The sequence below is a fragment of the Erithacus rubecula genome (assembly GCF_903797595.1).
Source record: "Erithacus rubecula genome assembly, chromosome: 1".
Taxonomy (NCBI): domain Eukaryota; kingdom Metazoa; phylum Chordata; class Aves; order Passeriformes; family Muscicapidae; genus Erithacus; species Erithacus rubecula.
In genome coordinates, this window is record NC_136658.1 from 73,109,444 (window position 1) to 73,132,437 (window position 22,994).

Sequence of the window (22,994 nt, forward strand, 5' to 3'; positions counted from 1 at the left end):
GAATTCATTATTCTGTTGTTCTTTTTTTCCTTCTGTCAGCTTTTCAGGTCAAGTCACTGGACTATATGGCATTCTGAAGTGTAATTCTTGGTTTAAACTATTCCATCTTCTGCAACTTAAATATTCAGTGCTCCAGATGAAATACACACGAAGAAAATGAGTGTTCAGGTGGTAAGGTCACCTAGCAATAAACTATAAATATTCAATTTCATTTACACAAAAATACATACAATAGAATATATATTAATGGCAAAACAAAGACAGAGATGTCAAAATTAACTCCACAGAACTGAGGTTAAGGCATAAAGTGTCTTTCAAAAACTAGCCTGATGCATGTATTGGGTTTGTGTGGCAAACAAAATCCTGGGGGAGGCTACAGCTGAGTCTGGTTTGCCCATGAAGGTAATTGGAGGGATCTCTCCCTGTCCTTATCTCAACCCATGATTCTTTCCTTATTTTTTCTCTCTCCTGCCCATCTGAAGAGAGGAATAGTAGAGTAGTTTTGGTAGTACTTGACATCCAGGCAGAGCCAACCCACTACAATACATCAGTTAAGGGAAAACAACTGAGGGAAATATAAGGCAGTAGGGAACAGATTATCACAAAATTGACTCAAAAATATGATATTAAAAGCAATGTTTTGAAGACAACTGACAGAAACCAGATTGCATCTGTCAAAGCTGAAAAGCAAAGCTTAAAATAATTTTTAAGGTTTTGTGGCAATTACACAATTCTCTCTATATGTATATCTGGTTCAGAGTGGCTGAAACTTCCTTACCTACAGAAAAGGCTGTTTCCTCCAATATGAAGGTCTAGGCAGGCAGTTTCTCCCCTTGGATCCCCATTACTACGTACTGTTTGTTCTGCTTCTATCTAAACTCTCATTTCCAATTTACTTTTTGTCATAGATTTTTAATTTCTTCCTCACTTTTTTCTCTTTCTTTTGCTTTTCCTTTTCTCTTTGGTTTACACAGTCTTCTACTATGGCTTTAGTTTGTGCTCCTGTCCTTCACTCAGCTTGTTGTCACTTTCTACCAAAAGCTCCACAGTAAAGCAACTTTTCCCATCACTCTTCTCCAGTCTTTCAAAATACTGAAAGCATTTCTCTGTCTGATCTCTGCATCTCTTAATGTCACCTTTCTCTTTCTGGACTAGACTGTAATTTATCTTTTCTTACAGAGTCTTCTTCACAAACTCTCATCAAAGGTCTAGCTCAAGAAATTCACAAGCAAGAAATACTGCTTTAACTTACAAAAATCTGACCTAGCTTTATCTATCAATATCACTGGCACAATCTTCTCCCTTTAAGATATCTCATAATTTATTTTGTAACAAAAATATCTCTCTGATCATTATAACTTTATAATCTCTGTTGACATAATCTTTTCCTCTATACACACTTATTTTCAAATATTTACTTAGGGTTTCCATTTGCTTCCTTAACCAGTCTTATCATATTATTATGTTTTTTTCCTTTTCTGAGGTTCAAATTTTCCTTGGACTTATCTTCTTTCACTTCTGTTGTCCACTCCCATTAGAGATTGCTTTTCTTTGTGAGTCAATCATACTTAAATAATCTTCAAAATACCTATGTAGGAGTGTCCTTGTATTTAAGTTATTTGTTGTTTTGACCTTTTCATTGACAACTTCTTCTTTTGGATATCAGTGGTTTCCACTTCTGCTCTCTATTCTCACATATATTGTTTGCCTCTAACAAATGTAAGTTGTAAAGTCTGTATTGCAAGGCCATCAAGACAAAGACCTTATTCTCTTGCTCTTTAGATCAGAACACAAAGAGAGCAGGAACATCTACAGTATTACATAAACAGCAGTAGTAAAAATGACATTGCATTAGCCTAATGCAGGAAATGAATACTCCTCGGTGTGTTGTACATTCAGCCTCTAACTAGACTTCCAGCTCTGAGAATTTGCCGAGTAGCAAGAGAGGATCTCTTGCTGTACAGCAGCCAAAATTAATAGATAAACATGCAAATAAAACTACTGTTTTTAATCTACTTTAAGGCAACAAAGAAGCACATGTGTACCATAAAATGTATTCAGGAGATGAATAATTTAGCAGCATTTAAAAGGAATACAGTGGTCACCCAACACAGGAGTGTAATCAACACTAAGGTTCCCATAGTTTAAGAAATATATCCTGAACTTACAGATACATTAATTCCCTTCTGAGCAGGAAAAAACGAACATGTCTAAGGGAAGCTGAGATTATCAAGCTTTGTGTAGTTCTGTTTTCCTTTGTTGTATGCAAAACATGCTTAGAATACACCTTATGCAACAGATTTTTATTGACAGGGTGTACTGCTTTAACTTAAGTAATTACACAATCACTCAATTTTTCATTAATTCAAGCTTCTCTGTGAAACCTTCAGTGTCTCATCAACATTCTTTATTCTGTAAATAATTGTGATAACACATACATTGAAATCAGATTCATTCTATCTTTGAAGTTCCCTAGATCTGGTTTTGGTCATAGGTGCATGAGGTTTCCAGAACTGACATAATAGTTTGAAGTTAGAATCTATATTTTTACATTTCTGAAAACTGTAGAGATATTCATTAATTTAGAAGCATAGTTCATAGTTCATGCTTCATTTGCATAAAATATGCTGCTTTAATATAAAACTGGTTATATAACTCCCTTCTCAGTGTGACAGTTTAATGTTCTTACAAAAGGCGCTTTTTTTTTTAATGTTGTATGGATCTGTCCATAGCTGAAAATAATAAATTAATATGAGCAGTATCAGATTTGTGTATTATCTAGAGATATTTATGCTGTAAATAAAGATATTCATGGAAACCAGGATCCAGAAATACTTACAATACGAACAAGCCAAGCCAAGGTAGAAGTAGATGTAGAGTAGTGGGTGTTGTAATGATAAGGTGGAGTCTGATCATCCTCCCATGTCTCATACCGTTCTGCATAGAAGACAGCTCTCTTTGGGTTCAAAGCACCAATAGGCTGTAAAGTGATAAGAGGTGACATATATTATCAGCTGAAGGGCAGCATGTCTGATATGGCATAGGTTAATTCTGCATTAAAATTCACTGCACAGGAGACTCTGCAACCAAAAACATTCTATTCTGTAGTAACCCCTGAGATGGCTGTAATCTTAGAGTTTGTTTTCAAAGGTTTTGTGTACTAAAATTCTTATGAGTTTCCTTATTTTAACTGACAAATAGAAATGATCCACATCTGCAAACTTTCAAGACCTTCTTGAAGTATAAGTTGTTCCCCAATTAGTTCAGTAACATTGTTCTGGAAATAGACTTCTAAAACTGCATTTAAAATGCATTGAGGCCAAACTAATATTTCTGTTGCTGTCATTCACCATAATCACACAGCTAATGAAAACTGACTTTTGCTCACACAGGATACTTTGCAATGCGCAGTTCATGATGAAAAGATTTCACGCGGAACTGCTGATGGTGTCTGGTGATCCTAAGCAGAAATACTTAAAAACCATGCAGAGTCCTTAGGACTGGGTGTGCTTTCTGACTGAACAAAGCCACGTTTTATTGAACAAAGCAAACAAGCTTTGTGGTTGAAAACAATAGAATGTGGAATTATTCAAAAATTCAAAGACCGTTCTGTGCAAACTTAAAGGACAATCTATACAAATTAGGTGAAAAATAAGAGATGTAAGGCAGTAGTAGGAACTGTTGGTTTTGATGTTGCTACTTGAGGAAGACAAACTTTTTATGATTTTTAACCCACTTTATCTCTTTTTTTTTTTGCATAATGCATTTGTTACTGTGTGATGGAAAAGTTATTTGGATAAAGAAAATAGATTTTAGCTTTTATAGTAAAATTAACCAAACACATGGAGTTTAATACTTAGAGGAGAGCACACTTCCACACCAAGTAATTGTATAAGCTTTTTGTAGTTTGTAATTATTACTTGATTTGCATTAATAAAATTTTAATTAGAATTTATATTAATAGGGTATGAAAAAATGCATAGGCAAGGACTTTGACCCTTTTCAGAATGCTACCAGTATTTTTGCATTTTATTTCACTGCAAATTTTTTCTACTGAATTAAAATTCAAAGTAATTCAGAAAGGAAATACCAGTACAAGATCAAATCTCTGTGTTTCACTACACTAAATATGTACATTAACATTTTTAAAGTTGCAATTATTTTATTCTTTCAGCACTGTACTGTTTCGTGAGATGGATGCATACAAGGCTGACATAGAACACGATATTTTCTGATTTAGAGCTTGTTTTAAAATAACAGTCTTTGGTGAACACTTACATATTAAAACATGATTTCAGTCTTTTTCACATTAAGCACTCTGTGTGCTTAGTACTTTGCTGTGTCATGGAGCTGTTAATAGTTTTCTCATATGTGTAAAATGATTGAGTAATCCCAAAGGATTGGTGTTATCTGGTACAGACTGCACTGAAAGACCTAACAAAACATTCTAGAAAGAGAAGTATGAGTCATTCCCTAACACTTTCCAAGCTTACTTCCCAAATACTGGAAATAGGAAAAAATAAATATTTGCTTTTTTTTTGTTATATTTGGTTTTGTTACACATCCTGCCAGTGCCAGGAAACACACTGGCAGTATTATAGCCTTTAAGTTATCATTATATAAAAATGGTTGTTCAACAGCTTCTCTGAAATAGACATTCTTTTCCCATTAGACTGACAAACTGTGCAGATATATGTGCACTTTGCTAAATTATATCAGGCTCTGGGTTGCTTTGGGGACTGGATGGAACCTGCTGACACCACCCTCATTAAGGTGCTGTGCATCCACTTCTCTGGCAGAAAAAATTCCAACCCCAACCGCACATTCCAAGAGCTAAAGCACTAATTCACACCATACTCTGTTAAAATGAAATGTTCACCCCCTCTGAGAAGGGAACACAAATAGCAGACAAATTGGTGAGATTGTATTTGGTAATGGAGAAACACCCTGAGAATATCTTCCCTCCACTACGAAGGTGCATCTTATCCTATGCTGCCGTGAATTCTGAGGCTATGGAAGACAGAGACATCATCTGTCACCATTTTATAGGTTTGAAGGCACAGTGGAGAATGAATATGATGATTAATGCAGGATTGAAAATATGGGAAACTCCTGGCCTTGCAAAACACAGTTGATGCTTATTAGAAGTCTTTCATCAAATAAGCGATGTGTTTGCATTATTCACTGTAAATTGACTACAGTAACAAGGCCGGTGAGGTATAACTGATGCTCAAAATAATTATGAGGTATTTTATTTTACAGACTAGCAAAATTTTAAGGATGGTTTGATCAGTATCTTTAAATAAAATTTTAATATAATATATATAGTTGCATTTAATAAAAAGGTTGTTTCTCTTAAGAATTTGACAATAATTTTTAAAGTCACATAAGATACTAATGCAAACAGACCATCATGTTTTCTGGGTTGTTCAATGAGAGGTGTTACTTCAATTTAAAAATAAAAGGTATAATCATGCAAGATCATGCATTCCCATTTTCATACAAAAATGCCTGTGCAAGTAGCTAAAATAATCTACCTTCAGAACATATATGATTAATTGTATTAAATGATAAATATGAAAAGCTGCATTCTGGATTACTTTCATCCTCATCAATATTCTTTTCAGAGTCATTAATCTATTTCTTTTTCTTTGAATTACTTTAGGATTCATTTGAAGAAAAATCCTAAAATGCACAAGACATCGTCTGAATATAATGGAGTCTTTAAGTGAAATACCAATGAGAGACTTTTCTGTTCTTGCATGATACTGCAATTTTCAAGGGAAAAATCTCTGGGAAGAATATTTATGGAGTCCTTCCCCAGAGACGGAAGGAAGGATTCCAGGAAAGAAGGATTCCAGGAAGGAAGGAAGGAAGGAAGGAAGGAAGGATTACAGGAAGGAAGGGTTCTAGGAAGGAAGGATTCCAGGAAGGAAGGAAGGAAGGAAGGAAGGATTCCAGGAAGGAAGGATTCCAGGAAGGAAGGAAGGAAGGATTCCAGGAAGGAAGGAAGGATTCCAGGAAGGAAGGATTCCAGGAAGGAAGGATTCCAGGAAGGAAGGAAGGAAGGATTCCAGGAAGGAAGGAAGGAAGGGAGGGAAAGAAGGGAAAGGAAAGAAGGAAAAGAAAGGAGGGAAAGAAGGGAGGAAGAGCTTGTCTTCAACTAGAAAGTGTCACCTCAATTTCTCAGGACAGATCCTGGATTGGATGAACTAGTGATCTGTCTGACAGCCTGGGATTCAGGAGACATGGGTTATTTTCTCTCATTCCACAAGCCTTTATAGTGTCCATGAGGAAATTGCTTAGGTGTGTCTTGCATATCAGACTGCTTGCAATGGGAAGGTGAGCTGGAATCCCTGAGCTGCTCTGGAGGGGGTGGTATGCAATCACGGCCCTGTTTATGAGATGACACCTGGGATCCCAGAAGTGGCACAACTGTCCCAACGCAGCACTGCATGGGGAGGAGAGCTGAGAGCTGCTCATGCTTACACAGCTCTGCAGCTTCTACTTCAGCCTTGCATAAGTTATGTCTGGCCTGCAGTGAAGAAATACAAGAAACAGCTGATCTCCCTTCTCTGTGCAGTCATGGAGACACTGATGTGAACCACCTCTCTGCACATTAATGTAAAGGACAAGACTCCAGATTCAGGAAACCATACACATGAAAACGCTACTGAAAGTGCTCATATCTCTCTGTTTCTGTTGTTGTTGATGTTGCTGTTCAATTTAAAAAATTGCTCATTAACCCCAAATAGAACAGCTTTTGTTTACCAAAAGATCAGGAACTTTCTGAAAGCAAAAAATCTTCATGAATAAAATAGCAGGGCATAGATTCTGCAAGGTCTGCACCTGGCTTCTTTAGTGTTATTTTAACATCCATGTGGGAAAATGCTGTTACCCAAGGTAATGGCATGAGTTCATACTTCAGTAAAGACAAAGATATTTCTGTAAAGACCTTAAATCTCAGTTGTATAAACTAGCAGCTAACCCAGTTTTACTCTGATGGGGCATGGGTCCAACTAGATGACAAGTTCTACAGTTTCTTGTGAAATGTGTAGGACATATTAAGTTTTGGTCACTTTCCATTGCTTTACTATACCATTTTCAGCCCAGAAGGTCAACTATCTCAGTTTTAATCTAATATCATAGCTATAAAATGCAGTTAAATTTTATTTATGAATCAATACCTGTAACTTCATGTAATGGAAGAAAATAATATTATTTCCATTTGACTGAGATTCTGTTGGTGTGTGCACTGATTAAAATTACATGCACAAACAATACAATGGCAAAGTTCAATCCATATACTAAGTCTCAGTCTATAATCTTAACCATAAGACAAATACAGAAAGTGAATTTGAGTCAAATAAATTGTTCTGAGCATTATTTAAAAAGTTCTTTTTATAATGTTTTATAAAATGCTTTTTCCAAACACACAATTTGTCTTTTTATTGCAAAAAGCCCTCTGTAAAGACTCATATTAAATAGAATTAACTTCCCAGATAATGGTTTCATAAGATTTTTTTTTAGCCCAAACAAAAAAGAATATGTCACATATGACAATGCCTATTCAGCCACTTCACTTTTGATGTACTAAAACCTGCTGCTTCAGTTTATTTTGTTTCATTCTTCCATTTAAAAATAAGGCAAGTATTTACTTTAACATTAAAAACACACTACTACATCTTTCTTTTTTTACCTGGCTAACCTCTTCAAATATCTGGCCTTTGAACAAGTCAATACATATTGCCAATACACCTTATATCTAGTGTTAACATCACCAGACATGTTTTGTTAGTTCTGGAATATGTATTTCTTTGGCAAATAAAACTATATTCTCTCATGAGAGCAGAACTGAATGCAGCATCCTATTTATCTAGCCACTGAAATATTCTGCTTAACTTGACTCTAATTCATGCAGCAGCTACTTTATCTAGTTTGGTTTTGGTGTGGTTTTTTTTGTTGTTGTTGTTGGTTTTTGTTTGTTTTTTGTTTGGTTGGGGTTTTTTGTTTTTTGGGGGTTTTTTTTGTGATGTACTGCACAAAATTGTAGGTGGGTACAAAGGAATATTGAACCTGTCTTTATTTGGCTCCAGCTGAAAACTGACTGAGCTTTTCCTGATTGCTTTTATTATTAGAAAACACCCACTGTAGAACAACCTATACATAGGATGTCTTAGGATGACACTTTAAACTTAACAATAAATTGTAATTTCCTCCAAATTTGTAAACAGATTTTTCTATTTTTCTATTATGAAAAGCAGATATCAACAATATTAAATATAAGAGCACTCACAGATTCATAGTGCCAGAATTTCACTCAGTAAATGATTTTTATTTAAGAAAAACATGCTTAATTCTGTGGCTTTAATTGTGTGTAGTTTTTTTTTCTGGTGGAAGAGTTACATATGATAAATAGAGAAGTTTAATTTTGCTAATAAAAGAAAATTAATTCATTTTTCCTAACAAGGACTCTTAATAATACCATAAACTCCCTTCCACAGCATATACATTTTTGGAAGTATTAAGTGTGGTTGCCTTGAAATATTCACACTTGGATGTGTTCATTTGCATTATTACATTTTGAAGCCTTGGGGCTTTATCACTTCCTTTTCTTGAAATGGCACAGTAATAAGGAAAAGTGGTTATGCTTATCACCACCCATCAGTCAAACACCTTCTATATTAACAAAACATAATTTTTTCCACTCAATGAATGGGTGTGTGATGTTTCATACACATGTCAATATTAGTATTACTTTGCCTGGTGAAGAAATCATTTTATTTAACAGGATGTATGACTGGAAGTAAATGAGGAGAAATTCCCGTTTACACTTTAATGAGCAGGGACAATGCAGCATGTCAAAACCATGCATTCACTATAATTTAGAAGTCATACAATTTTATACAAACAAGCCATACCACATTTTAAGTGTCTTGAACCTCACAAAAAATCACTGTATAGTAGAGGCTATGTACATGTTTCCTGGACTAATGTTTAATATCCTAAGTGTTCTTCTAAAGGAAATCTCAACAAAGAAGAAAATAAGCAGATCACCTGATGGTTTGATACTGAAAGGATAATCTATGTATCTATGACAGCCTCTTTCATTAGCTTTTGATCCTGTCAAACAATAAATATAACCTTTAACCTTGTATATGTAATGAATAAAACTTGAACCTACACTGTCTAATCAAATGAGAGGTACAATATATCCCACTGCCATGGCACATTCCATGCCTGTGAACCCTGGTTTTAAATCTAAAACTCTACGTAAAAGGAAAAAAACCAAAAAGCTTTGGGAACAGAATTTCCAAACACCTAAAAGAAAAAGGACAGAGGAATTTTCAGACTAAGATTTAAATATAATTGTTTTAAAAGAACAAGTGACATCTGGATTTAAAAATACCACAATAAGGAGTGCCACATAAAGCCAGAATGAAATGGAATGGAAGGAAAGGACAAGCTACACATTCAAGACAACTTTGCACAAATGTAAATATTTCAGTTTGGACTAAATTAAAAAAGATTCATTTTTTACTCCATTTACTGACATCCTAAGCAAGACAAACACCTCTAATTTCATCTCAAAAAACATAAGAATTGCATTTGATATGTGTGTTCACTTAGAAGTCATGATATCACAAGGAGAGTGTATCATATTTTATACAGAAAGCCTAGAAGCCAAAGATTTAAAAATTTGTAAAATCTTGTAGTCAATTATCAAAATGACATTAGAGTATTGTACAAACTTTGAGCAAGAATATACAAAATACTTTTAAATGCTAGATTTAGTACCTACATTTAACTACCAAAACTATTTTAAACCAAGAAAACAAAGCATGTAGGTGACTTCTCTTTTAATTCCATTGCTTTTGTGGAATTTTAGCATATATGCACTAGTACTAAAATTCTAAATAATTTCATAAGATTGTTTGAGGACTCTTAATTGCTAAACGTCAAGGACAGAGGCTTTGTGAAACTAAGAAGGGCAGAATTTACAGGGAGACAGAAGGTCATGAACTGACAAAGGAGATTTTATCCATCAACAGTTTAGCTGGAGGTTCTGATCTGCCATCGAATCTGCAGGGACATGGCTCCATTTCAGGGCAAATCTGACAGGAAGGAGTTGCTCCTCATGGAAAGGAAACTGTATGGACCTGCCCCAGAGGTCTGGCTGAGGCTTGATAGCATAACCTCCTTCAATACTGTTAACAATAAATCACTAACTCCTGCTTTTTAGCACCAGGCTACTCAGAATTCACCTCCATGAAAAGAAAAGAAGTGACTCATAGGTACAGAACAATACTGAAAATGAAAACAGAATTGACAAGGTAATGTCAGAAATACTCAAATTTTTAAGATTTTTACTGATAATGAAAAAATTGAAACAGGATGCAAGTAACACTTAACAGCCCAAGTTGGGCATTCCATACTAACCAGCCACTGCATTTTAAAATAAATCATTAAACTATTTTTCCTTTTAAAATCATGGTGGTTGAAATCTATCAGATATTATGGTAATGAACACTCTGAAAAATTGTCAATTACAACCCTTTTATCCTGAAGTATTCCATAACACTTTAGAGATTTCACATGTGTTCTTTCATATATCCATGGGATAAATGGAGCCCAGATATTGCCAGAAAGGAAAGGTGATTTTCCTTGACTAATTCTGTGTAAGCTTTTCAGTGGTCAAAATCCTAGCTGTTCCAGAAGGAACCACTGATAGCTTTTGGTAGGTTTTCAAATTGGCAAGAAACGGTGCACATTGCAGGGATTCTTGATGAAAAATAAATAGCCATGGACTTGATTTTACATTTCCTTTTGGGAAGAGCACTAATAACCATACAGTAATACTTAATAGCTATACATGCACTAATGCCATAATGAGTTTTTACTAACTAATGAGGAAAACCTCTTAATTCAGCTATCACACTACTTCCTGTAGCAATTACATATTTTAGTAGATTGCTGTAAAAATCTGGATTGAACCAAACTAAATACCTAGAGAAAGGACTCATGAGACACTGTCTAATCCTGTTGCACTTCACCACATGCTGTGTTATACTTACAGAAAGTGAGTTTTAAAGATTTTTGAAAAGCGTAAGCACCTTAATGAAAGGTTTATCTTTCTGAACAACTCTAAACCAGCAATACTTTTATACATGCTAGGGAACAAGCCAGGGCAGAATGATCACAGGTCTTTTTTTTAAGTCACATCTGTGGATCTTTTATTGCTCTTGGCACACATTACAATGGTGTTACAGAACTGAAAAACACATTTGTGGAACATACCTATAATACTGTGAAAGGTCAGAAGTTTTACATAACCTAACGGAAGTATCAAGCAATTTAATTCCTTTTGAGGCATACTGTGAATGTACCGTAAATTTGGGGTTTATTTGCTTATTTATTTTTTCATTTGTATAAGACAAAAAAGGGGAGTGTAAACTGAGGTGTCTCTATCTGCTATTATAAATTCAAGTCCTACTCAAATTATTTTGGATGTCTTACAAAAGCAGGCCTCCAGGAATGGTTACCACACATCTGGAGGTACTGCAAGCACACTCTTTCCAGCAGAGATGAAACTGTCAAGTATCCAGGGCAGGATGTCTCCATTACTCCCCAGGATGTGTGCTTGCAGGCAGAGGAGGAAAGCCAGATTTAAAGCATAAACCCCAGAAACACTCATGTCTGCCCAGCAGCATAAGGGAATGCAGGGTCTGCAGCACAGTTCTGCAGAACAGGCCTTGGGGGTCATTTTCTCCTCTCCAGCCTGACTCCTAAAGGCAGTGAGTGACAGCTTCCTGTGGTTTTAAGGCACATTCAATTTGTACAAGCAGCTTCCCCCTCTTGGCTGAGGAGCTGTGATAAGGATTCAAGAAAGCTGACACACCAGACAACAGAAACCTCACACTGGGGATGCTGCAGGACCATGCCCCATCTTGCCATCTTCACTGGATGATAGTGCAAGCACTTTCTTAGTTGATACCAGATTGCAACCAGGAATGCAACCACAACTCAGTTTTGAGACCTCTTTTTTGTCTTTGTTTCAGCTGGCCAAAAGTAGAGCCTCTCCATATGTTTCTGCTACGCTTGGCCAGGACAGACCTTCTCTGCAGTCTGATAACACATCCAGAGTACCAGAGCTGGGGATTATGACAATGTAGTGCCATTAGAGAAAAAAATACTAGAATTTTTTCTATTATAAAGCACTAAGTGCCCATGTCAGGTTGGATGGAAAAAACCTCAACAAATAACAATAAGGATGAGATGATACTCCAGGATCTAAAATACAAAATATCTCTTTAGTAACAAACCAAAAGAAGATGCTGATATTATATTACTATTCTAGTCACTGCAAAATAAAGTGAAATATTAGTCCAAGCTTTTTATTTCCAAAGGATCAGCATTTATAAACTAAGAAAAATAATTAGTGAGATCAAGAGATCTGATGCACTCCTGTTCCATGTCAGAAGGTATGGAGGAGTTGCAGATTTGGAACCAGATAAATGAGGAACATGGAAGTAGCATAATGTGGAGATTCAGTTTAAAATAATTCTAAAATAGAAAGTCTATTTCAGACTTTTTTGAGTTTAAGATAAAGACCTTACTTAACCAGACTATAAATATAAAGCAAAATGTCTTTCTAAAAGGGCTGGCTGACTGTTCTCCAACAAAAATGAAGCATACCTTTGAAAGATCTCTGAAGTTGCCTGGAAGGGTCAGATCTAACTCTTCAGACTCATAGTTTGTTAAAACCCATGGAAATACAGGGTATTGGTTCAGATCGTTGTATGTTCGTCCTATTGAAAATAAGGTTTTAAGAATTAGGAAACAGTGTCCACTTGTCCAGCTAGAAAAAAAAATCGACATTTGTTGCATCACATGTTCCCAGCTCCCACCACTTTGACAGAAGCAGATGTAAATCTTCCAGACAAAAACAGCTATTTAGATGCACTTACCTTAAACCAGAAGTCAACACACAAACTGAAATAATATAAAAAGCACAGTATCTTTTGAGACCAACTAAAATGCACCATGACAATAAACACTTTATTTTTTATTTCCGTTAAGATATTTTTATAGCATGAATGTAGAAATTCAAAAGAACTAGACTGTTACTTTCCTAGCAACTTTATGAAGTATCATAGCTGGCAAAGATAAAATGAAACTCCAAAAAGCAACGGGGTAAATTTGAGGTTTGCAAATATAGGTCTATCCTAGATAGTCCATGCAAATCCAACACTCCCTATGGTTCTTCTTCACTGAAGAATTGGTGAGACTCCATGGCAACTGTGGAATCAAAGTGATGAAAGTAATATTTGGTGTAACACTATTTTTTAATCACTTTGAAAATTACAAAACAGTTTTCCAGCGTAAAAGACAGAGTTGACTACCCCAGGCCACTCCCTTAAATCATGAAAGAAACACTGCTGTCATCCCAGCAGCTCCAATGTGCAAAAACTATTTTTAGATACCATTTCAAAAGAACAATCTGCAACTGCAATGAACTAAAAATTATGAATTCATCATGAAGAAAAGTGCGTTTGAGAAAGGCTGGTTTTGTTTTTTTTGTATTCTCTAGTACTTAGTAGAATCTAACATTTCAGTGATAAGACAAATGAAAATTCTTAGTACAGAACTGTCCATCCTATTGCTACAGTGAGAACCACACAATATGCAACATGACTCTTAAAAAACAAAATCAGGTCATAAATATATCTGTGTGTGTATTTATATAATATAATTAGGACATTGAAATAATCCAGGTTAACAATTCCCAGTCCTGCAGCAGATTTACAGCCCTGTCTCACTAACTGCTTCCTTCCAGATTCTGGACAGATTCCCGGGGTACAAAAACCCGGCACAGGAAAACACAGGCTTCCTTGTTCTGAGCAGCAGTTGCAATTCTCCACAAAAATCAGTTCTGCTTTAATGAAATGTGAAACTTTCACTGCTCTACAAGAACCTTATTTTTTCAACGGAAGTTGATAAACTAAAACCATGTTATTATTTTGCACATAGTTTCACTGAACACAAAAGTGCATATTCTCAATAATTGTGCATCCTCATTTTTACACTCTGAGAACATAGATGTCCACAAAAATAATTTTAAAAACCCAGTTAAACTGCAAATATAACTGTCAAATAAGCAATTCCAGCACTATGTGCTGCATACACAAATAAAGATGGATAGAACCAGAACAACTTCCTCTTCCTTAATATCAACAATTAATGAATTAATGAACGAGTGAACAAATGAATGAATGTAAAATGTCTCTTGGACAGAACAAGAATGTAAATCAAGAAGTATACCAGAATTTATCCATGTAAGAGAGGAAAAGGAAAGGTATTATCTGCTAGAATATTTATTATTTTTTACTTTTAGGAGGGGGCTCAATATGTTTTGAAGGAAGACAATTCTAGCTCATTTTATACATCCACAAATCAGAATATTATTTTCCTCATTGGCAAGGGTTTAATTACATATGACTTGTAAAGTTTCTTGAGATTATCAGATTTAGGGTGCTTTAAAATATGGCCTCTATAAAACTTCATGCAACAGATTCATACAATAAATATTTTTCTCACCATCAGAATTTTTAATTAAGTTAACAGAAGAGCATGCAAAAGCTTCCACAATAGAAAGGCATTTGTGTTTATGCAGAGGGCAGACTAAAAGAACTTTGACATCCAGGAAGAGAATGACTGAGAGGACTATAGTCTATTACAAATCATAAGCAAAAATGAAGATTCTTCAGAATCAGAATTTGTATGGAAAAGAGCTCATAGTAATAAAAATCTTCAATGGCAACCATTTTATAGAAGCATTTAAAAAGTGAGAACATCCTTTTGCAAAATTTTGAAAGGAAATATAGTGTCACACAAAATTACTTTTAATTTTGAAATTGAAATTTTTTCACATTGTGATTTCGTATAATTTTGACATATTTAATTAATTTCATATCAATTCAATTTCAATATTCAGTCAAGATTTTACTGTTTTTTCCCATTGCATATGACAAAATCATAAATATGTGAATAGAGTAAGGAAAAAGCAATTCTGAGCTTCACTGGTGTATTGAGTTCTCTTCTGCTGAGGGGTTACTTATAGTATAGACACATTAAGAAATCATTGTGTGACACTAGCTCCATGTCAGAACACTGCAGTAACTCCTCTGTGCAGTTTTTTACCCCAGTGATAAATAATTTGAAGCAGCTTCTCTGTCAGCTTAGGTAGGATAGGCTGCAAATAATGAAGCCTTCAAGCTTATGTATTTGGTAAATATAAGTCTTGTGAAAAAAACTAAAATATTCTCTCCTACTTCATTTTTTTTTATTTATGAATATAATAACTACTAAGAACAGGTCTTATTTTTTTTAACAAAACAGTTAGTGATTTATTTTTCTCAATTCAAAAATTTGCTTCTTAATATCAACAAATAAACTGACCTGAGAAGATGAACTTAATTTCAATTGTGAAAGGAGACCAAATCTATGAGGTAAGACCACACATCTGTACTTATCTGAGCAGAGGAAAGTGATCTAGGCCTATAATGGGATTACAAATCTCTAATTCTAAGCATGCATAAATATTAGTTGGTTTCACTTTATTAGAAATGCTGTCTTGATCTGTTCTGGCTTCACAATTGATTATTTTCAGAGTAAAGTCAGCAGATGAATATACTTAGTCATCTCATCAATTGCCTGGTGCTTCCAGCAAGAATTATTTGCTCCTTTCTGTAGCTAAATAAATATAGAACATAAATCTGTATGACTATTGGTAGTCCCTACACCTTCTCAGAACCTTCAGATTTCCCCTCAAGTAGGCTTACAGAGATTAATATTAAAGGCTGAATATTTAATATAGCAAGCCCTGTGACACTAATCTACTTGAACAATAAAAATGAGGCATAGTAAATGAGATCTCAGAAATACTGGATATGTTTCTTCATTAAAAAAAAAAATAAAAACAACTTTTTAATTAAACCATCCAATTTAATGTTTTTATATGGCACTTTAGTTTCTAAGGTAAAGTGAGCTAGAGACAGCTGACAAAGAAATTATAACTGCAATTCCTTGGTGAAAATGTTAATGACAGCAAAATATTGTTTAATTAGATGATTGCAGCATCTGGATTAACACTCTTTAAGAGCGATGTTCCTGTGCTTGTCTGCTTCTTCACACTTTACAGACATTTTGTCATCTCTAGGTCATTAGGAAAGAATTTTTAATGATTTTTCTAGAAGTAAGTAGTTCAAGTTACATCTAATTAGATGACAATAATAAGCCCAACACATGCAGTAGCTAAATATATACATAATTAACCAGTGAGAGCTTGTACATCACAGAGTAAAAAAGTGGAAAATGCTAAACAGGCAAAAAAAATGGTGAGGGAGAAGAAGTTCATCTGAATTTATTACCTAATTGAGGATGTCACTTTTTTTCCATAAACCTTTAAAAATAATCCCTTTTCACTACAAGAAATTACTCACAAAAATTATGGATGTAATTATTCTTCATTTCTTTTAAAAGCAGTGGCATGTAGGATTTAAAAGAATTAAAATTCCAATAAATACAAATGCAACCACACATTCAATATACTGCAATTTGAAATCAAACAGCAGAAATTAGTTAAATACTGAGACACAGATTTGAAATCTAGACTTTTAGCTAAAACAGTGAGCACTGCAATGATATTAAACACAGCTTCTTGTTTCCACTCCTCTTGATACCTTTTGCTGTAGTGGGATTACTTTTAAGCACTTTTAAAATAATCTTTTAATTGAGAATTGTAAAAATTACTTGTTTCCTATATCACCCAGAGGGTTCAGTTGACAACTATGCTGGTCCCATGCAGAGAGGACAATTAGTATAATCACAGCAAAAACAAAAGAATTCCTGAGAATGAAGCAGGTAGAGGAGGAGGGGAGAGGTGACCAGGAAGGCTTATGTCTACACAGCCAGGACAAAAACCAGGGGCATGCAGAGTATAACACTGAGGCTGATTGATAAGTAGCAGATTGATAAGTTTGATAATAAGTTTGATTGATAAGTTACCTTTGGGAGGAAAGCCCAGAGCTGCAAACATGATGAAATATGCTCGAGCCAGAAAAGAGGGCAAGAAAGAGGTGAAGAGCTTGGAAACAGAAGAGGGAGGTGAGAAAATAGCTGACTAGAGGGCCAGAGAAACAGGTTGAAACAAGGTATTAGAGAATTTTGGAGATGGAGAGAGATTCTGAGCTGAAATTGCAATGAGACTTAAGGCCAACATAAATGCCAGCAATCACACATAGGATGGGAGAGGGAATGATCTAGAAAGAGAGATCTTTGAGAGATGAAGTAGAAAATTAAATGATGATCATAGATCACAGCAGAAACAATTAAACTAAATGTGAAGCATGGTAATGTTTCTGGGGGGTAACATGATGATATAAGAATTAAAGAAAACATTATGTAATGATGGATTTTTTTTCAAGAGGATATTTCAAATATTAAGGACATACAGAACAGCCTGGGGCCATGCTTCTCAGGACAGACATACCAGCAAACCAGGCAGAGATTTAAGGAGAGATTCATATCTATATCCATATTCAGGGGTCCTGCGGTACAGAGACCAACCAATCTATGCAATTAACAGTTTAATAAATAGGCAAAGGACTTCTTGTGGGAAAGGACCCAGCTGCACGATGTCACAATGAGAGAAATAAGCTGGTGACAGAACCCTCATGTCTGAACTTCACTCTTCCAAGGCTACTGCTTCTTGTGTAATTTCAGAGGAGGATCACAAGAAAAAATGAGGGCTTTCTTACTCTTTCGTAGAGGGCTAGAGACTAATTAAGCACCATTGTAAGAAAAAAAAAGAAGCTATGTAGAATGGGCAAAAGATGTACTAAATCACTTTGTTACTGGACCTCTATTTGGATGAGCAGAAAAAACAGCAAAGGGACCTTACTTATCACCTACTTACCAGCAGATAATCCACAATTTTAAGTGTCAAACCTTCATGTTTCTGACTAAACTACAGCTCAGATTTGCTGAACAAGCCAGTAAGAACTTAGTAGCAATAAGAATTAAAAAAAAAAAAAAAAAAAAAAAAAGGATGGATACATTTCTCAGTAGCTGAAAACAATAATACCATTAGAGAATAGAGATGCTGCTTAAATAAACAGTTATAGTCTAAAACTAGGTCATTGCTGCTACACTAACAATTACTGGCAAAGAAGTTGTAACTTATAAGAAAAAATTTCTCATGGAATCTCATTACAAAAGAGAATAATTGGGACTATAATTGGAAATTGGATTTCCAACAAGAAAGAAAATACATTTTTACTTAGGAAAGGAGGTCGGTCACAAGTATATTCTGTACTCTGTTTTTGTGTACAAAATAGAAAATCCAGAGTTTTCTTCTGTCTTCTGAGGGTCTACAGTGCATACAAGATTTTGTGTCTGTTTAATATAGGTGTACTTGGGCAGTTATCAAAAACAGGGCAACAAGTTAGTAGATGTTCTTTGCTTCCAGTACTGTATTTCTCTTAGAGTTATTAATTTTGTTAGTGCTTCATCAGAAAATATCTTTTTGTTGTAAGGGAAATAATTTTGAAAACTGCCTTTCAAAAAGACTTAGAGAAATACAGGCAGAGGTGTAAAAGCAGTGTCACTCACAGCTGCCTCAAAGCTCTGAGATGTGAGAACTTCAAGACTTTCTAACATGTATTTCTTTTCCCAAGCTTTCTCCCCCATGACTGGACTTTGAGCTTGTGTGCACTCTATCGTGGGTGGGTTTCTGGCTTGCCAGGAACTTTATGATGAGACTCTTTGCAAATACCCCCAAGTACTTAATGATTTTTTGTAACTGAGCTTTCTAGATGAAGTGCAGACTTCATTAAAACTACAAAACCTGGTTCATCTTCCAAAAAATATCTTGAGGGGACTTTTTGCTTCTGTTAAAAAGTTGGAAAACTTTGGGGTTTGTTCCAAACTAGAATAAAGAGCTTATTGTGATGTGTAGAATTGCCTGTTGGGTTTCAGTCAGCTTGCATTCTCTGATGTAACTTTCAGAAAAGGTTTTGTGTTTCTCATTGGCAAGTTCAGCTACCAAGGATAAATTTTATTCTAATTTTAAAAATCATATACTGCTGAAAATTTTTATGAGATGATAGACAATTCTGTGAAATGAGCAAGCCATCCTATGCAATTAACCAATGAGATTACATGAACAAATGAGATTTACCTGTAAGAGATTGATACCAATAAACCTGCTAGAAATTAAATGCCTTGAGTCAGAGAGAGACACTCCTAGGGATAGTGACCAAACAGTTTTTTCAAATAGGACAGAAATTTATGAACACACACCAAAAATAAAAAACAGTCAGTAATCCTTCAAACTTTGGCCATAGCATCTGGAACCTGCTATGCTAATATCAAGCCATTCTGTCACAAGGTAGATGAGTGACATTAAATGTGTGAGAGAAATTAAGAGAATTCTGTCTCTTGCAATCACCCCAACTGTTTGGCTATAAAGCCTGCCCAGCAGTACTAGTATTAAACAACAGGTCAAAAAATATTTTTGTTGAAACCTCTGAGATATTCTGAGGGAACCTGTTCAGGCTGATCCCTGTAAACTGATGGATATTTTAGTGTAAGTGTTGCTACAATTTCTAAATGACCTTAGACATAATGCTGTCTTCCAGGTTTGGATGCTTTAGCGAGGTACCTAAAAATAATGACCTTGGAGTTTTAAACTGATTAAAAATTTAAAAAAATAATTTATTAAAAAATTGCTTATCTCTTGTCTACTCTCATTGAAAGAGCTTAAATTCACTGCTTACAGAGTAAATGAATACATACAAAGGAAATTACCAGCCAAGGACAGTTCTGTTGATAACTCACTGGAAAAGGACTGAGGGGACCAAGGCTAACTTCCCAGTTCTCCAGTAAATCCTCCAAGTTCAGGTGAGGCAGGCAGGGAGCCGGCAAGGGTCTGCCTGCATTTCCTCATCACTAGAAGGGCAGAGGATGTGTGAGAGGCACGAAGCAGCTGGAGACAGGCCAGTGTCCAGGAGCAGGACAGCAGCATTCTGGCACTGCACCAGAGGCAATAAACGCTCAGCAAGGCTCCTTCCTCCAGAAGAGATCTGCAGGACTGCAGCTACAGTGCTTGGGAACCAAGCTGGTGAGCCTGAATGGACTTCACCACATGGACTTTCCAGCCCAGCTCTCCAGTAGTTTCAGGGATTCTGCTTTTTGCTCCACTGCACAAGATAAACATGCCCTCAAGATTTCCAACTGCTCGGTGGTAACACTTCTGTATCACACTGGGATAAGTTGATGACACATTTATTAACATCCGTAAGACTGGATGCATGGAAAATGACTACTGTCTAAGCACAGGGGCCAAAGCCTGATGGTTCAAAGCAAGTGAGTTTGACAGCTCCTGAATTCTGCCACTGCCCTACTGGGAAGAACGCAGTGACTGTCCCCAGACTGGTCAGCATAATGAGTGCTACCTTTGGGTTTCACACTTACACATGTCTTATGGCTGGCCTGAGGATAACCTTGAGCATAAAAGTCAGGACCAAGTTAAGACGAGTTGCAACACTGGAGTACAAAGTGACGCCTGGTGGAATTTAATTTGGGTTATTTGGGTTTCAAATTAAAGCTCACTGAAGTGAAATGTCTGTATGAGGCTCTCCACAGGCAGGTTCATAAGCAGCATGTGTGCTACAGGCAGGAATCATAATAGTAGACAACCTCCCGGAAATCTCTGTATATGGTGTAGAAAACCGCTGCTTTTTACATTTAAAATTAACACTGGAGTTAACACATAGAAAAGGGAAAGGTGAAAGGAATAGTATCTTCCTGAATGTTTAATTAATGACAATTGCCAAAAGAGCTCTTCTTTTGCCAGCAGCAAATGGATGTCTATGGCAGTTATTTCTCATTTTAAATACCTAATCTGATATTATATTTCATCTCAAAGAATTATATGAGAAAAGATGCTGTAATCTAATCATACCACAATCCAGGTGACATCTGTACTAGGCAGAATACTGTTGTTATTCTGCTGTCTAGTTGCTGTTGCTGAGAATGATGAAGTAGCGAAATTACATTTTCCCATTATTATTTCCAGACACTCTCTGGCAATGGTTTGTTGACTCTAATAAAGCTTCAGACAAAGCTGTCAGCAGAGGAAATGGCAGAAGGGGAGCAAGGAACAGCCTTCACAGCAATACATGAATCTAAAGTCTCCGTGATATGTTGTGCATTTTCTGATAAAATTTAATGTGTGTGTGTTTCAGAATATATCACAAAGCTGTAGCTGAATTATAGAGAGGTAAATGTATTTTATCAAGCCACCTTGCTTAAGTCCTTGACAAACATAAACATATTAGCAGGGATTAAAGAGCCAGAAGCCTTACCTGCTATAGTATTGAGGAACATCAAGTACTCAAAATTGGATATCTCCCGTCTCTGCCAGCGCTGAGTCATGTTGGAGGATTTATAAAGTTGTCGGGGAGTGGCCAGAGAGATTCTCCTAGGAAATACATTTAAAGAATGTTTTTTTAAAGAGTCTCATTAAGTGTTAAGATGTAGGGCAACATTTTTAGTGTGATTAATTTCAGATTCTCTCAGAGGCTTTTTTTATTTTACTTAATGAAGCCAAGAAGACACAATTACCCTTATTTGAGAAATGGCCTAAAATTAGGAGCTATATTTTATTTTATCACTACTACAGCAATGCAATAAATCAGAATAATATATTTTGTGGTTTATTTTATTCTGAATCTGGTTAAAAGACTAGGATTAAAAGAAACTGCAGACGTCCTGGTGCCAGGCTTGTCCAGAAGGAATAAAAGAGGAATACCATTTCCCTGTTTCAAAAGGATATATTGAGGTAAGTTCATTAATGTGAGTGAGTGATAGATTAAAGTGACATATACTTCCATCACACGGGTTCACTATATTTATTACTCAATTTGTGCACCTCCTCCATGGTCAACCACCCATGATTCTTTCCTATATCCCAGTAAGCTTGAAGGCTTCTATTTATAGCCTTGTTTCTGAAAGAAACAAATTTTACTCAGTTATCTGTTCACATGTTCATCTGCCCGTCTCTTCATAGTGACTCCTAAATTGCATTTCATTCAAATTTAGAAGAGGAGCAGAAGCTGCTATGATACCAATTTCCACACATTTTTTGAAACTCACATGACTGGATAAGGAAGAAAGAATCAAACTACATGCCAAGGAAGAGAAAAAGCAGTAAACCTCAACTCTTCTATATTCAATTTGACATCACAATAATCAAATACCATGCACAAAGTCTTAAATTAACCATTGTATTTACTGTCCCTGATGGGTAAAACATAGGCAGATAGAGGCAGTCTAGACTAATGCATTAAAGAAAAAAATCTGTAACAGGCAGAAGCAGTCTGATTGTTCAAAACTCATTTCTAGAGAAAGTAGTTCTTGCCTGGAAAAAAAAAAAAAGACAAAGAAATTTTTAAAAGGAAAATAAATTCATCTCTTCAGATACCTATTTTAAAAGAAATTTACATCTTAGAAATGTGTTAAAATAGAGAAATGCTTATACTCCTTAAAAAAAACAACAATAACAAAGACAATTCTTAATGCCTAGTGTGAATTCAGTGAATTTAAAGAATGCATGTAGTAGTATTTACATAGCTTATCAACACTAAAGAGGGACACCCAATGCTTCAGCTTTCAGTTGCAGTCTGGGCACACTGTATGTTATTTCTGGACTCCAGAAGGTATCTTCTTAAAACTCAGTGATATACAAGGTGTCAAACTGGGCACTGTTTTCAAAAATGTGAACCATCTAGTTCTAAAGATACATGTACTAGAGATGCACTAAACTCTTTTTCCAGAGAAAGGGTGAGTGAGTATTGGCATGTGGCTGGAGAGTACAGTTATTACAATTATTTGTCTAAATTGCCAGTGTGTACGTTGTCAATGTCTGCTAT

The 22,994-nt window shown here is 35.5% G+C and overlaps 1 protein-coding gene across 8 annotated transcripts in view; it reads right to left on the reverse strand.

The window, feature by feature from the left end:
* The window catches only part of NBEA (neurobeachin), a 451,247-nt gene that overhangs the window by 68,843 nt on the left and 359,410 nt on the right, over positions 1 to 22,994 (reverse strand). For all 8 annotated transcript variants that reach the window (XM_079333484.1, XM_079333487.1, XM_079333486.1 and 5 more), the window contains 3 exons: positions 21,429 to 21,544; positions 12,697 to 12,809; positions 2,840 to 2,980 (listed from right to left, as the gene is read on the reverse strand). In XM_079333484.1, the coding sequence (XP_079189610.1) occupies positions 2,840 to 2,980; positions 12,697 to 12,809; positions 21,429 to 21,544 (370 nt within the window). The remainder of the gene's footprint in view (positions 1 to 2,839; positions 2,981 to 12,696; positions 12,810 to 21,428; positions 21,545 to 22,994) is intronic.